General features: G+C 37.9%; 1 protein-coding gene across 1 annotated transcript in view; it reads left to right on the top strand.

Moving 5' to 3' along the window:
• The window catches only part of OLFM3 (olfactomedin 3), a 1,205,016-nt gene that overhangs the window by 1,130,830 nt on the left and 56,773 nt on the right, over positions 1-17,413 (top strand). The window contains exon 4 of the mRNA XM_044085722.1: positions 1,028-1,247. Within this exon, the coding sequence (XP_043941657.1) occupies positions 1,028-1,247 (220 nt within the window). The remainder of the gene's footprint in view (positions 1-1,027; positions 1,248-17,413) is intronic.

Here is a 17,413-nt window from a genome sequence, read left to right as displayed (position 1 = left end):
TTATGTGGGGTAGAACAGAAGAAGAACATATTTCAGTGACTTTTCTTTCTTTGGAAAAACAGTGTTACTCTTAAGCTTTGTGCTTTGACTCTAACTTGACATTCATTTTTACTTTTCTGGCTGTCAAACATGCACTCAAAGTAAAGACCATCAGAAAAGCGCCATTAAAAGGCAAATACAACCATGAAACATAAATTGATTATTCTTTCATTGTTGCACTCTTTACTTTTTATTTGCTATCTCTGTCTTTCACATTATGTCTGTCTTAAATTGCTCCTACTACTTCATTTTCTCTGCTTTCATTTGTGCTCTTGTCCCTGTCTTGTTATTGCTTCTTACTTCCCTAGGCTTTGCCTATTGACCAAATGTGATCCAGTTGACAGTATACAACAGTTTTTGTGAACTCCGTTATATTAGTAATATCCCTTTTATTTATTATTTAGCTATTCTTTCTTAGTCGCATTCTTTCCCTAAATTGTGAATTTCACTCATGTTATCCTTACTAATGGCAGACACAATGAATGAAATAGATTTCTGCAAGGGACTAGAATTATCAGATGTTCTTGGATATTGTACTCAGAAGCAATTATTTTATTATATTCCTGAAAATGTCTGACATTGAATTCCAAAACTCAGGTAAAGTATATACAATTTTATTGATGTTTGTTTTTAAATAAGCACAAGTACTTTCTAGACAGTCACTGTGCCTTGCCTTGAAACAACTTATTACTGTCTCATCAAAATAATACACATACAAGTAGCATGCCATGTATTTATTGCAAATTACATTAGACATTAGAAAATCAAGTCTAAATCCAGTGATATCAAGATTTCTGGACTTGCATACAAATGGTTATACAGCAATTATGGAAACAGGCTATGTATGTCTAGGTAACTCTACATGCGTGATTAAAATCCTCACTATGCAGAATTGCAAAAGTAAAATGCAAGAACCTGTTTAGCATATGATGTCTAAACCTACTTCGTTTCAATAATAATCATGTGTTTGATGTGTGGCTATTCACAGGAGCTAAAGGAAAAGATGGACGAACTTCTTCCACTGATCCCAGTTCTGGAACAGTACAAAACAGATGCCAAACTAATCACACAGTTTAAAGAGGAAATCAGGAATTTATCTGCAGTTCTTACAGGAATACAAGAAGAAATTGGTGCATATGATTATGAAGAACTTCACCGGAGAGTGCTTAGTCTTGAAACTAGACTACGTGCTTGTATGAAAAAACTAAGTAAGCAAATCATTTAAATTTTGAGATGGTAAATGTATATTTCAGAAAACAATGTTCCTATCTAACATAAGTTACTGTAATCTAGGAAAAATCCATTTGGAGTTATAAAACTTACTCATGAGAATAACATTCAGGATATATAACATTACAAACCCAGTAAACGAACCACTGAAACTGCAAACAAATAAAGAAGCAAAGAGGTTCCAAAATCCACAACAGAATTTAATATACTAAAACAATAAATGTAAAGCGCTTTTCATCTGGTCTGATCACCGGACTTCTTCAGACAGAAAACAGTACACAGACACCAAGTTTAAATACAAAAAATAACTGAATGGAGGGAAAAGGTTTTGTATTTAAATATTGTTCTGTTTTTTGTCTGAAGAAGTCCAGATTTTGGAACCTCTTGGCTTCTTTATTAGGATATATAACATTACTATTTTTTCCAACGCAAACAAATAAAAAACAACTATGTTTATACACTGACACTTGTGACACTTAAAATAAGAATGTGACTTGTTGTTCAAAGAATAATTCATAGATATGGAAGACTTAGTAGAACAATAATAAAGGAGAAATGATTCCTACTGAGTCTACCCACAGATGTAACTGAAGTTTGCAATCCTTGCTAAGTAAGTCGATTTTCCATTTTATTTTAGTGCTAGAGTTTTCCACAAATATTCAGTAGTGGGAAATTTCAGCTTCATAATACTTTAGCTTCTTCATACTCAAGAGTATATATATATATATATATGTATATATATATATGTGTATATATATATATATATATATATATATATATATATATATATATATATGTATATATATAATTTTTTTTTCTGGCTAACATTCATGCTCATTGAAGAGTACCATGTGTCCTCACAAATGAATACAGTCCCCACGCATGCTTTTAAAAATATTTTTACTATAAACTTGTTGACTCAGCAGTATTAAACATAACACCATTTTTGCTTACAATGTTCTTTTCTGCAGCTTTTAAGTGCTATCAAAAGGAGGGCCAGAGAGAGAGATGGAAAAGGGCATACTCAAATTCTATTTTAAAGCTCTAGATGGCAGATATAGGTGAATACAATAGATTTTGTAGATAGACTGCTGGCAACCTTGCCTTAAGTACTACAATGAATCTTTAAGTAAAATTGCAGGTTTATGACATAATTGAACTTATTATTTTGTTCATATCATACACATATTGGTCTTTTACTAAGTGTAGCTTCTTGTCTGAATGGTTAGATAATGCAAAGATCCTGATAATGTTAAGTAGGACTGGCAGGTATTAATATCCAGCACTCTGTTCAGCATTTGTCAAAGTTTTACTCTAGCCCCCGAACAGGATTCATGCTTCACAAATGGAGAATGGCAGCCATCTTCCCTCTAAATAAAAGGGGGTACCTACAGACCCTTGAAAGTACAGATCCATAAGTATCATTAGAGTCACATGCAAAGCATTGGAAAGAATTATCATGGAAATGATCAATAATGAATAGGAAACCTCCAGATACTTGACCAGCTCAGTCTGGTTTTGTCAAGGGCAGATTATGCATACTCAGTCTGGTAGACTTGCTTGAGAAGGTCCCCAAAGCAAAAGACAAGGGCAAAACAGTTCACATTGCCTCCAATGACTGGGTGAAGAGGTTAGATATAAACTATTATGTAACCCGGTGGATAGGAAGCTGGCTCACAGACAGGACCCAGGAAGTTAGAATTGGGTAGTCCGCCATTACAAAGAGGACAGTCACTAGCTGAGTCCCTCAGGGATTGGTCCTTGGACAGCTTCTTTTTCGAGTCTAATTCTCTGAAGTCAAAACCAGTGTCAAGGCCTCTGGCTGACCATTTTTGCAAATGATTGCAAGTAAGGAGCAGTCATGGAATCTACCACACACAATAATGTTCCCCAATAAGGGTTAACACAGAAAAACAACTGCTGACAGAGTCATGGACTAAAACTAAATGACAAGAAATGCATAATAGTATCCTTCAAGAAGTCAGCCAACCCTGGTACTATCATATTGATAATACACTCCTAAGATTCAACTCAGTAGTCAGGGATTTGGGGGCACATGTAGAAAAAACCTAGCCACTGACCATCATGTCTATATGTTAGTAAGGAATTCATTCTATATGGTGCAATTGATAAACAAAGGTATGGTTCTAGATCCGAGGAGGTCATTGTTCTACTGTATTCATCAGACCTATCACTGAGTACAATGGCCCCTCTTTATGTACCTGTTCAGTACATCCAACAACTGGAACATTCACAGAGGTTCCTTACTAAAAGAATACCATACATAAATAACATGTCCTATGCATTCTGCCTCAAAGCCATATCCCTGATTCTGTCTCCTACAAGCTGTTGATATTAGAACTATGCCTGGTAAACATGGCATCTGTGTACCAAACTCTGATGGACCTCCTGCATACCTACAAAACCTTGTCTATGATATAAACTGGACCTACTGGAGAGACAGATATGTACCCCAGGAACTGCCCTGTCTTTTAAACAGGCTCCCCATCCATGTGAAGCAGAGTTGTTCCATAACCCAATTCAAATGTAACTTGGACAACTGGATAGGGTGCAGGAAATATACCCATGGTTTTGCACAATGTATATAATGGACACAGGCAACCTGTATGTGGTTCACCACCTAGGCCTCTGCTTGTAAACGTATCATTTTCCAAATTCTGCTTACACTAACAAGGGTATCATAGCTGTTCAAACATTTGGGATGCATGACTAGTCTTAAAACAGGCTCCACTGGATATTAGTGTAGTAAACACCTGTGATACTATATTTTACTATGTGGAAAACTCTATAAGGTTCAGAGTCTTCCCAAATAGTTGCAAAGCAGTGGTACTGTAAAGCTGCAATTGAAGGCTTCATATATCATTGTACACATCAAATATATACATATATGTTGAGTGGCCACTATGAATTTTTTTTCTGACTACTATATATTGGATATTAGTGGTTAGTGAAAAATCTGGTGACCTACCCAAAGAGCAATTTGAGACATTCATAACCTAGATGCCTAGTATATAAACTGTTCTGTTTTCTGCATTTTGAAAGTCATTAGTGAAGGTGACCATAATCTCAATGACTGATTAGTCCTATCTATCAACCTCATTCAGGGACCAGCACTTACAGTCTTCAGAATTAGATTTGGATCTGATAGGCATTCTGTTGAATACAAGTTTATCTTCTTGCTACAGGACATGTGCTGCAGGTTGGTTTTTATTTAGTTGCAGTTTTGTTTCATCACCTATCCCATTGGCGAAGGTGCTATAACAGTTTTTCATGAAGTTAAGGAACCAAAGGTCTTATATTTTTTTTTCACCAAAAACAAGCTAAGGGAGCAAAACCAGTAATATAACTGGCTCACATAATATAGCTGACTCACACAGTTTGTCTTATTAATTTTCACATCAGTGATCTTGCATGTAATCCAAAAAAAAAAAAAAACAAAACAAATGTGTTTTGCATTCAAAGCACTGGCACCAAAGGTCACTATTTTATAGTAACACTAGACGGTATGTAGTTCAGGTGTTCCACAGTAAATAAGGTACATAGTTACTAGATATCCAAATGTGCTGCTCTTTTATCACACAATCAAGAAGACTAACCTACTGTATTTTAATCGATTAAAACCAACAAAAATTGCTTTCACAAGCACTGGTGATTGTGAGAAAACATGTAACTGATAAAGAAATTTGGGCTTTGATAAGCACTATTGATCATGGTTTGTTGCTGATTAAAATTTTACGGCACTTTCAGAAGTGCTGTTGATTGCAGAGAATTAGCATTTAGAGAATCTACAGCTAGATGTACCACTACAAAATGTATAATCTTCTGCTGAAGTTTGAAACCTGAAAAAAATTGTACTAAACAAAATTGTAAGTGATGAATTTTAGCCACAACAAATAACATGACAGCTTTACTATGCAACAGCAGTACTTAAGATATGTAATCAAAACTTTTGCATGGAAACATCATGCAACAATTTATTCTTGATTAAAACTGTTGGTATTTAGCAAGATAATCTCAAAGCAATATATAATATTCTGAAGTTATTTAAAAATTATAATGCTTTTGCAAGAATTCTTTAGAATGAATAAGAAGTAAATAGGGTATTTTACTGAAGGAAATGCTTTCACAAAACTAGCTGAATCTGAAGAAGAAGCAAATAGCATGTTATGTTTGTTTAAAGAAACTGCATTGCATTTTGCTATTGATCATTGAGAAAGAATATGCAGCATTCTGCTGTAGAATAAAAAGTTACATTGCTTTTGCAAGTGCTTTTGATTTTGGGGAAGTAGAGTACAGACAGCATATAGCTGGGGGGTGGGGGGGTATACAAATGAGAGAAGTAAAGAACTGCAAGTGATAATGTATTGCATCTGAGACCTATAAACAGACTGCAGGTTTACTGGTATGGCTTAATGGAAGACAATTGTGATAGCTCCTGTGACATTGTTTTACAATAGCCTAAAAGAAATGGATTATGATTCAATTTAAAGCAATTGTTCTACCACCTATAAAGTGTTTCATGGCTGCAACTTCAAGGACGTTCTACAGTGCTTATTAATAGTGACTCTCATTTGCCTGTCACTTACTTCAGTTACCTGTGTTCCACTTGCACATGCATTTTTAATACATAAAACTAGAAAATTCATAACATGTTTGGCGATACAAGGAATGTTTCTCAAAAGGCATAAAATGTTTTTTCACAGAAAATGTGAAAAATGTATGGAGTGTAGAAGGAACTTTGCAGTAGGTAACAATAATATGGCTAAAATAAAACATGTGATGTGGATGTCAGCCACTTTACATTGTGTGTCTTTACATTATCACAAACAGATATTTCACACAAAGATGTAAGAAGGGACCACTTAATATGGTTATCATAATCACCCCTACTTGACAGTTTCAGATTATTACTATCAACAGGCAGTGAAAATAAATTCTCCTGAAATGGGAAAAATAAAAAAGAGAAAAATTGGGTATAAACATTATATTGAAAAAATATCACATGCAGTAGGATATTTGTAGATTGGTTAAGAGAAAACTGTCAATTTTAGAACAAGACCACAATTAGAAATCAAATCCAGTCTCACATAGTAATAGAGCTATTGAAATACAGTTGTTAACTTCCTTACAACAATTGAATTATTGAAATGAAGTTTTATTAAATCTGTCAGATAACAGCACTAAACCAATGTAGTCTCAAGAGTGATTCTGGATTGACCTATTCCAACATCATTTTCCTACCCACAGTTTGATCTTACATGTACAAACTAATGGATATGGTTAAATCCAAAAGTTCTTATGGCCCACATATTTTACTGCTATATCACATGATAGAAGTGTAAGATGAATTTCTGGAAATGTGCAATACAAAACCATCCGTAAAACAAACTGTTATTACACAAATACTCCATAGTTCTCTTCAAAACATTCACAACTTTGTGACACAGTTTATCAATTTAGCATTATGTCATGTAGGTGATACTCAGTTCATTTATGATGACATGTTACTAGAGTGACTACATTAGACATTACATAAATATGGGTAGTGTATAATTTTCTTTTCAATTATAATGTCAAGAATTATTATGAAAAGAAAAAGGTGAGAGATAGACAACTGCAACAGCAGTGTGAGCAGGTAGGAAAATCAAGTGAATTCTATGTCTGTGCTCCAAGTCTGAGGATGCTATAGCCTGCTAGCAGCATTTGCCGGAACCTTCACACACTACTGCTGCCTGTGAGAATGCATACAAGCTCCAGAGATGAAGATAACACTGTTAGGGGATAATTTTAATGTATGCATGAGTGTTAGCCAGTCAGTATGATCATTGACTATCTTGACAATGACCATTGGCATTGATAATTCCAGTGATAGTCACAACTAGGGCCAGTACAAAGCGAGTGAATGATGTACTGATCCAATATTTTTCATCCTGTTTACTCTTTTCTAAAGCCAAAGAATGCTGCCACAAGGAGACATGCTTTCAGTGATGTAGAAATAAATGCACACATAAACACACATACATACATATAGACACACACACACACACACACACACACACACACACACACACACACACATAAACACACATACATACACACACACACACACACACACACACACACACACACACACACACACACACACACACACACACACACACACACACACACACACACACACACACACACACACACACACACACACACACACACACACACACACGCAGTACAAATTCTCCAAGGCCATCAAGTAGCAATTAGTTGGCAATATTACCAAGTCATTCACATGGAAGTTCATGCATTTTTTTCCAGCGTTGCTTAATATTTCTGCGATCACAGTATACATTTGTAAGCAGGCTGTCTTCATCTTGTTATAATCAGTGGCACATCCAGTCTGCATGCTTTAGGAAAGTAAGACTGAATGTTTTTATGGCAATATTTACTGTCTTCTAACTACAGACTATGATTTCACTTCTGAGATTTCATGAGCAAATAGTAGTGCTGTAATTGAATCTGATAACTTAATTCCCACAGTGTGACAGCATATTTCTACAAAATGGCATGAGATTCATAAACAACCATAGCAGAGACAGCCACCTGGCAGTGTGACCATTGGCTCTAGATGATGTTCACTGCTGATGTGACACTCTGACCCCATGTGTAAAATAAATGGGAAAAAAGGGGATTATGGATCAATGCATAGCATGAGATTCATAAACATAGTTCTGTATAGTGAATGCCTTCTATGCATTAAATTACATGATAAAGTTAAGAGCGATTTGTAAACACTGCTGCTCAATAGGGTAAGTCTAGATATGTGGTCTACTCCATTGTGCAGTCACAGTACTAGATCTAAGTAGCAATTATTCAAATGATGCCTACCTCAGTATCACCTGTGATGCTGAAACACAAAGCCATCTATACACTTGCTGTCCCCAGCTTTCATAATATATATGACCAAACCCACTTGTCATCAGTTGTCGTTGTGCTTCTAAATGAGCTGCTGGATGGACCCATATTCATCCTCTGCTAATGTTATGCTCAGCTTAAAGAAGTGAGCAATCACATCAACACATATTATACAAAAAAAAAAAAAACGGGAAAAATGCACACTTTAATTCAGTATGAAGACATCTTGTAGTTAAAGATTGCACATGTTGCAATCTAACCTGCTGACACAGCCACAGAAATCACCTCCCACAGATGTTATGCATGCTCAGTCCCACCAATGGAAGTAATTGCTCCTCCATATTGCCTTCATTACATCATATAGTAATAAGATGGCCTCTGCAGTCAGGGGTAGAGATCTTGAAGGTTTTATGAATTGCTCTTGCCCATGATTGTGGGGGAATCTGAATGGCAAGTTTTTGCAATGACAAGAACGCTGTCAGTGAATGCAGTAATTACTGAAAGAATTAGAATTTCTTTTCAGCTCACAGGCTATAATTGTTTCAGCATGCAGTATGCTTGCATGCTGTTATAGAAAGGCTGATCATAAACATCTAATGGACATAAGCTTCATGGTGTGGAAAATTCCTTTATTCCTTTCTAGCACGTCATTAATCTATCCAGTAGCATGCTCTGAAGGTAGAGTTCAAAGATAAATAACTCAAAACAGCTGACCTCAAAGTGAATTACTGGTTCTACGTCTCAAGTTTGCTGAGAAGTTGGGTAGTCAGAAATGCCTTCTGCTCGTGTTTTATTACTGTGCAAAGCAAATGCTTGAGGAAAAGTTGTTCCTACAAGAAAATGAGTAAAAAAAAAGACAGTGATAGTCTGATTAAAGTATGGTTGAGCCTTTCAAGTCTGTTTTCCACTACTTTCTTTCTGTGTAAATATACCATAGCAACTACAAAATGCTCAAGAATCAGGACCAGCTGAGTCAAGCTATTGGGCTGGTCAGGCTGTACCCACAGTAACTGAAAAATAGGTTACTCATTTGAAAGAAGGAAAGTAAAGCTTCTTACAGAGTTTATTTTCAGCCACCCTCAGCTTTTATCTTTGACGTATTTTAAAATGTCACATTCTTTAAGGAGTTAGATACTCCACAGAATTCAAATGCAAATAATACTGAAGTATTCGGTCTGTCACTTTCCCTCTAACACTGGTGTGTATAATATTCAGTCATATGCCTTATTATATTTATTTTGGTGTATGGTTCGTAATGGCTGCATTTGTTCTTGTCAGCAGTGTGATCCATGTTTATGAATTGTCATGGGAAAAACAGTCTGTCCAGCTATGGTATGAAACTTCACACTGTGTTCATGAATACAGGAGGTGGGGGTGCAAATAATAGACTGAATCTGCTTGAATCTGCATGAATATGGTTGCCTAACTGAAGCACCATGGAACCTTAAGTTTTAAACAAAAGCATTGATGGTGTAACTTGCCTTTTCTGATAGTGTGGAATGAAATTGGTCATTGCATGAAGTAAGCACTGCCTTAGTCTAGCTGTCTTTACTGTAATCTGCCATATTTTTATGTCTAATTATGGGGTACAGTTTAATACATGGTGCTGTATTTAAAATGGGCATTACTACTGAATTCTGTCCATGCTTACAGCTGTGACACATTGTTGAACATTTAATGTTTTGAGTGTGTTAGCGCAAAGCTACATGACAGGGGACAGTTTAAATTAATAATACCTGCAAGTTGTTTATGAAGTTTAAGTTTGCAAACTTTAAACCTGGTAATTGCACTGGTGATAAAAATATAGGCTCTGCTGTGTTGACTTTTTATGTGAAAAGGTAAAAAAATCTTCTTGCATTGCTTAAAATTGACACTGTGCAAAGGTAACAATTCAGCCCAGTCTCTGGTCACTGTACAACAGAATGAAACAGTTATGCTGCAGTAATTATTTGGATATGTATTGCTGAAATGAGGTTTAATATATATCTTTCTTCTGAAAAGGCAAACATTTATTTTACACCACCATCCCCACCAGTACTTGTTGTATACAAAGTTAAAATAAGTGTAAGCAGAGGCTCACATCATATGAGAGTAGATGTTTTTGTCCATGGCACTTTTACTATTAGAGCTGTACAGGATTCTGGTACTGGTTTTCATGACTACAGTAACCCCACTGACTTTATATCATTTTAGGATCCACCCCCCCCCCCCCCCCGGAGTAGCCATACTTTTATAGGTACTACCCCCCCATCACATTTTTAAAGTTCATCCTGGTAGCTACTATTTCATAATTAACTTTCCCCAAAATGATATTTCATATGCTTTACTTGATTGCCTTCAGTATAATGCTTTACATCATTTTCCTTCCTACTCTAAATTACTTCATCAAATTCAAAATTAATGGAATAAAACTAGCATGCATCACAAATCTACAAGATATGGAGAAACGTAATTCTTCAAAACATCAAAATGAGATTCCAGACTGTTGGTTGTCTGCCATCATGAGTTGTCCTAGCTTACCACTAAAATCTAAAATGTTCATAGAAAACAATATGGGAGCTAATTCCCTTGCTTTCATTATGCTAGTGCTTAGAAACATGTTTGCACTTTCATTTTTGCTCTTTTTCTATTTGCAAAGACTAAACTTAATTTTGCATCCCATCTCTTCACCTTTTTAAGACAAAAAGGTGTTAGAGATTATAACCTTTGGTGTTTGTATTGGGTGTTATAATCTCAATTTTTTGGAGGCCTGGATAGAGATTAGCGAACTAGATATTTGTACATATAATTGAAACCTTTTATAAAGCTGATCACAGTTTTTTATTTATTTAATGTTTGTTGACTGGGAAAGTCCGACTAGGTTCCACAGATCCTGTTTTCAGTGGAGGCACGGGGAGAAATGCTCCAGAAGCATGTCTTTAGAATGTGGGAGGAAACCAGAGTACCCGGAGGAAACCCACACGAATGTAGGGAGAACATGCAAACTCCACACAGAAGGCACCCCAGCTGAGAATTGAACCAGAGAACCTCTTGCTGTGAGGTGACAGCATTAATTGCTGCACCACTGTGCCACCCTTTTTTGAATATAAATATAAGCAATTGTGCAGATCCGATTTGGTTATCTCTGTGGCCACATTTCCCTGCACACATTGCTCAATCTCTGAGCTAGGGCCATGGAACTCTTTATCTTTAAGATGTAAATGTATTGCTACCATTGCAAAAGTTAATTGCATTCTTAAAAGTAATGACATCTCAATATGGTATAACTTAGTTCTTAGAGCACTGAGGCACTTTTGTTTTGCTGCATAGTAAGATTGCATGGCACCTACCTGCCATTTTTGTCTTGTGATGGTGTTTTCTCTTTAGAGATATGTTATATAATTTGCCTCAATGTACACTTGAACTTTAGCGCATTTTGCTGAATTTTACTTGTTGAATTTTGAAACCTAATTTTTTACATTTTAAATGTATGTTTTTGAACTTGGACAGCACAGTGGGACAGTTATTAGTATTGCTGTCTCACAGTGTCTGGCTCCCCATTTTGGTTCTCATTTGGAGTGGCTTTTCTGTTGAATCTGCATGTTCTCACATAGTCTGTGTGAGCTTCTCCTAAGGAGAGGGATGGTCTGCTTTCCATACACATCGCAAAGATGTGCCATAAATAAATTGGTATTATAGTAAACTGGCCAAAGGTGTGTGCAATGTATGAAAGTGAGTATGTATGTGTTCATCCTGTGAGGGAGTGGTGCCCCATTCAGAATTAGTTGTTCTGTCTTGTCCCTAAGAAGTGCCAGCATAGCCTCTGGCATCTCTATGATCATAATTGGATGAATGATGAGTTGAAAATGAATGGAAAAATGAGCAAATTAATGATTTTTTTTTAACTTGCATTATAGGTCTTTTTCAGTTCAGAAGAAGAATAACAAGGGTGAGATGAAGGGGCAGCTGCCCTGGGCAAAAGGTGTTAAGGAACATGATCAGCTTGCTACATTTTAAAAGTGAAGTTTTTTTTTTTCGCTTTACTTGAAAAGCTGCAGGGTAGGACATAAAATCTGGAATTGGCATTAGGCATTAAATGAGCCAACTCCATCTCTACAGTACGGTTAACCTCCTATGAAGATATCTACAATAAGCAAAGTTCTCACCTACTGCCTTGTAAAAAATGTAGGTGCACAAGAAGTTTTACATGTATCAAATGCACTACAGTCATGGGTTGACCATGTTGTGAATGTGCATAAGACTGCTGCCACTGTGGCTGATTTGAGTGCTGTACAAGATTGGAAAAAACACACTGATGAAAATTCATTAAAGGGCCTAGTACTTGCCATACACCTCACGTTAAAAAGGTCCTGCTCACATAACACAGTATTTTGCAATTCAGAGACATGTTAGCTGTGATGATGAAAGGCCTCATTATCAACTAATTTGCATGTCTCTAAATTACAGTTACTATTGTGATGTTTCAGTCATTGCTGATGTGCACCAGAGTAGTAAACTGCTGCTTGTGTATGCATTGGCAGTCCACCACAGTCACTCTTCCACACACAAGTACATATTGGAACACAAGTACACACACACACACACACGCACACACACACACACACACACACACACACACACACACACACACACACACACACACACACACACACACACCCACACACACACACACACACACACACACACACACACACACACACACACACACCATAGTCCCTCTACCCATCGCTGACTAGTCTGCCCTCCAGTGGTCCTCCCCCTGCCACCTGATCCCCATAATAGTTGAAGTTCCATTACAGCATGTGCCTAGTTACTGTGGTGTCTAGTATTTCCTACCATCCTCATTCCCTCTAGCAGTTTAAGTGCCATTATGGTACAATTATAGTTTCCCTGGCAGCTAGTGTTTCCCCCCATGCACTGATCCTTGTACTGCGTTATATGCCACTATGACACTCAAGTTTACAGTAATCCTTAGTGTCTAATGACAAACTATTAACTTGGAGCTTTTATTCAATCACCCAAGTGCCTGTAATAGTGTAAGTGCTGGTATGGCACCATTGTAAGTTCCCTGAGGGCTAGTGCACCCCCCAGCTTGTTCCTTGTGCTGCTGTCAGTGTTGTTATGGCACATACCTCTTGTGTAATTTCTGATGTCTAGTGTCTCCCCCCAACCTGAATCTCTGTACTGATGTTGGTGTTATTATGTCACTTAAATGTACACTAAAACCTTGGTGTCTGGCACCACCCCTTATCCGTGAACTAACGTTTTTGTCATTATGGTAGTTAAATAAAGAGTACTCCATGGTGTCTAGTATCCCCCCCCCCCAAATCCCTGTAATATGGATTGTTCAGTAGTTGAAGCCAGCCTTTTGGCTGTGTTCACTACCATGACATGGTGAGGCTGGCCATGCTTATTTACATGGCTGAGTGATTTCTTGAATCACTCAGCATGTAGATGCCTTCCTGGTGGTGGTTCCAGGGGAGGGATAAATAGAGAGAGACATAGAGAGAGAGAGAGAGAGAGAGAGAGAGACAGAGAGCACATTGCTAATTAGTATATGTATTTCCCTCGCATTATTATTCAACATGGCTATGAAGTTAGCCCTATGTGATGTTGCAAGCCTTTGTGCTAGTAAGGTTGCCACCCGCCCCGTTATCAGTGGGATACTCATGGGTCTAGCTGCCTCATCAAGTTGCCTGCTGTGCAAAGTAATGGGACTTGAAAAGTCCCACTTTTTGATCACCGTGGAAAAGCCACAATTACTTCTACCTTTTCAATGGCAATTCAGTTATGTTACCAACCCAGACCTGTAGGCAGAGCTATTCCCTGTTAGGTCTGGGTGTTTTAAATCATGCAGCAATTGGCTGAAATTCATAAAGGGAGTGGGGATTGAGGAAGGAAGAACCCTACAAAGATCGCAGCTGTAGAGCATTTTTTCTAGCGCTTCTACAGCCGCTAAAGAAAAAAAAACTATATTTCTTTTTTTTTTCTTTCAAACACCCAAGCCAGCCAGCCAAGCATTCATCCAGCCATCCACTCATCCATTCATCCAGCTAGCCATCCATCCCTTTATCCATCCATCCAGCCAGTCATCCATTTATACATCCAGCCATCCAGCCAGTCATGCATCCAGCAATCCAGCCATCCATTCATCCAGCCAGCAACCCAGCCATCCATTCATTCATTCATCCATCCGTCCATTTAGCCATCCAGCCAGCCATCCATTCATCCATCCAGCCAGCCAGCCATTCATCCATCCATCCAGCCAGTCATACATCCATCCATTTATCCAGCCAGCAACCCAGCCATCCAGTCATTCATTCATTCATCCATCCATCCATTTAGCCAGCCAGCCAGCCATCCACTCATCCATTCATCCAGCTAGCCATCCATCCCTTTATCCATCCATCCAGCCAGTCATCCATTTATACATCCAGCCATCCAGCAATCCAGCCATCCATTCATCCAGCCAGCAACCCAGCCATCTATTCATTCATTCATCCATCCATCCATTTAGCCATCCATCCATCCATCCATCCATCCATCCATTCATTCATTCATTCATTCATTCATTCATTCATTCATTCATTCATTCATTCATTCAGCCAGTCAACCAGCCAGCAATCCAGCAATCAAATCATTCATCCATCCATCCAGCCACCCATCCATTCATCCATTTAGCCATCCATTCATTCGTCCATCCAGCCAGCCATCCATCCATTTGCCAGCCAGCCATTCATCCATCCAGCCAGCCATCCATCCATCCATTCATCCATCCAGCCATCTAGCCAGTCATCCAGCCAACAATCCAGCCATCAATTTATTCATCCATCCAGCCAACCAGCCAACCATCCATCCATCCATTCAGCCAGACAGCCTTCCATTCATTCATTCATTCATTCAGCCAGCCAGCCAGTCATCCAGCAAGCAATCCAGCAATCTATTCATTCATCCATCCAGCCATCTATCCATTCAGCCCGTCATTCATCCATCCAGCCAGCTAACCATTCATCCATCCAGCCAGCCAGTGATCTATTCATCCATCCAGGGAGTCATTCATTCATCCATTTAGCCATCTAGCCAGTCATACAGCCATCCATTCATCCAGCCAGCAATATAGTCATCTACTCATTCATCCATCCAGCTAGCCATCCATCCAGTCAGCCATTAATCCATCCATACAGCCATTCCTCCATCCAGCTAGCTACTCCCACTAATCAGCTAGCCACTTCAGGAGCCAGCCAGCCAGCTAGCTAGCCACTCCAGCAGCCAGCCAACTAGATATCCACTCCAGCAGCCAGACAGCCAGCCAGCTAGCCACTCTAGCAGCCAGCCAGCCAGTCAACTAGTTAGCCACTCCAGCAGCCAGTCAGCCAGCCAGCTAGCCATTGCAGCAGCCAGCTAGCCATTCAAGCAGCCAGTTATCTGGATTTAAAAAAAAAAGTTTTATAGGGATGAACATCTATTAAGTATATGTGATCACATTAATAATATGCACAATTGGATAGTAGTACCAGTTAAGTGGAGGGTATTTTAGGGGAAGAACTGTAAAAGGTATGCATTTCTATTTCATCTGAGAAAGTCACTAGAGGACGAAAATGTATTTGTGATGATAACAGCTTTTATGGTTTATTCTGAAGAAAGTGTGTTTTAATAAAGATGATTCGTGTGAAAAATACAAGTGAAGTCGTGCCTTGGTAGAATTGCTCTATTTTTCTTGGTTTTGGCATTTAGCTGGTGCACCCAAAACAGCATCTCCTTCATCACTCCTTTGGTGATGTCATGGTAGAGGGTGTGGCCAGTGACATATAGGCCACACTCCCATGCCCCACTTTGGCCAGTTTAAAAGGTGGCAACCCTATGTGCTAGAGCACCTTGCAGCACCATGTTAAGACAATTGCTGAAATCAAAAAATTTACTGCAATGTTAACATGAAGGTGTACACATTGTGATACATTTACAAATGGCCTGCTTGATTATATATATATGAGGACTGAATTAGATCTTAAATGCAGCAGGATGCTTGTGAGTGGCATAAGAAGGATGCAGACAGAAATAATTCTATTCACGCTTTCCTTAATAGTCCTTGATTCTTTCCACTCAATCTTTTTGATGAGAACATGGCTATAGTTATACCTGAATCATAAGTTATGTCTGCTTGAATTATAACAAAAACATTTACATTAAAAACTTGCTTTTATAGCGTTTGTTTTATGCACTGACTGCATCTTTGCTAATAATTTCTGTAAATGTTGAATGTTATTGCCATTTATTTTGTCCTATGGACCCATGTTGTGCCTGAAAAGGGTCCATAAGCCAGAGTGCATGCCCAGTCAACAAATATAAAAATAAAGTGCTGTTGTGAGGCCCAGTGTTGGATCCTATGGTCTAAAGTATTCTTTTGCATCATGACTATCCTGTCTTTAACACAGGTATAAACAGCCTTTCTAGAAATTGTTGGATTTCAAGCTCTGCAAAGCACACTGTTTGTATAATCTAGCATGCAGCTAGCATATCTGTCTCAGAGGTTTATTGGTAGGTTCAAAAGCCTCCATAATCTAGGTCACCCTCAATGTAGGTTCATGTGTAAATAATAGTACTAGGCAATCAGTCTGCATACCATTGTAAGCTTATCCAGTAAACAATATTCAAACATTTACTCCAGCCTGAAGCAAGCATAAACAAGTTAAACTGGAGCAGAGTTTGAGGTTGCCCATCCAGTAACTTAGATTTACCACTGTGTTTGTGAAATTTTCAAAATAATTAATGAGGTTAATTATGCTAAAGAGGCAGTATCTTCCTTTGAAAATGTTGAATTGATGAGGGTCCAGGAGTAACAATGTTTTAGTGCCCTGGTTGGTGAGGTCTGATATAATATGTTTCATAGCTTTAAATATGAGGCTAATGAGACTAATTTGATCTGTTGTTGCAAAGGTGTGGTGTTAGGCTGCCCCTGTATAACAGCATTACAATATATATTTTCCATTAACCATTGGAGAGGCCATAGCTCTCAGCTGTCCAGATTTTTGCAGAATGTCCAGATTTTTGCCTCACATTTTTGGTCCGTTCCTCATAAAAATTTGTATTTTTCAGGCAAATCATTGTTGACTGAAGTTACTAAACAATGAAAGTCATTTAAGTTTCAGACTTTATATCCTTTACAAAATGTGTGCTAATGTAAAATCTGTTATTCTGTCAACTTTCTAAGCTTTTA

Source organism: Protopterus annectens, chromosome 10.part0 (assembly GCF_019279795.1).
Source record: "Protopterus annectens isolate FY-2018-M chromosome 10.part0, PAN1.0, whole genome shotgun sequence".
In the NCBI taxonomy this organism is placed as follows: domain Eukaryota; kingdom Metazoa; phylum Chordata; order Ceratodontiformes; family Protopteridae; genus Protopterus; species Protopterus annectens.
This window is presented reverse-complemented; position numbering and strand designations above follow the sequence as displayed.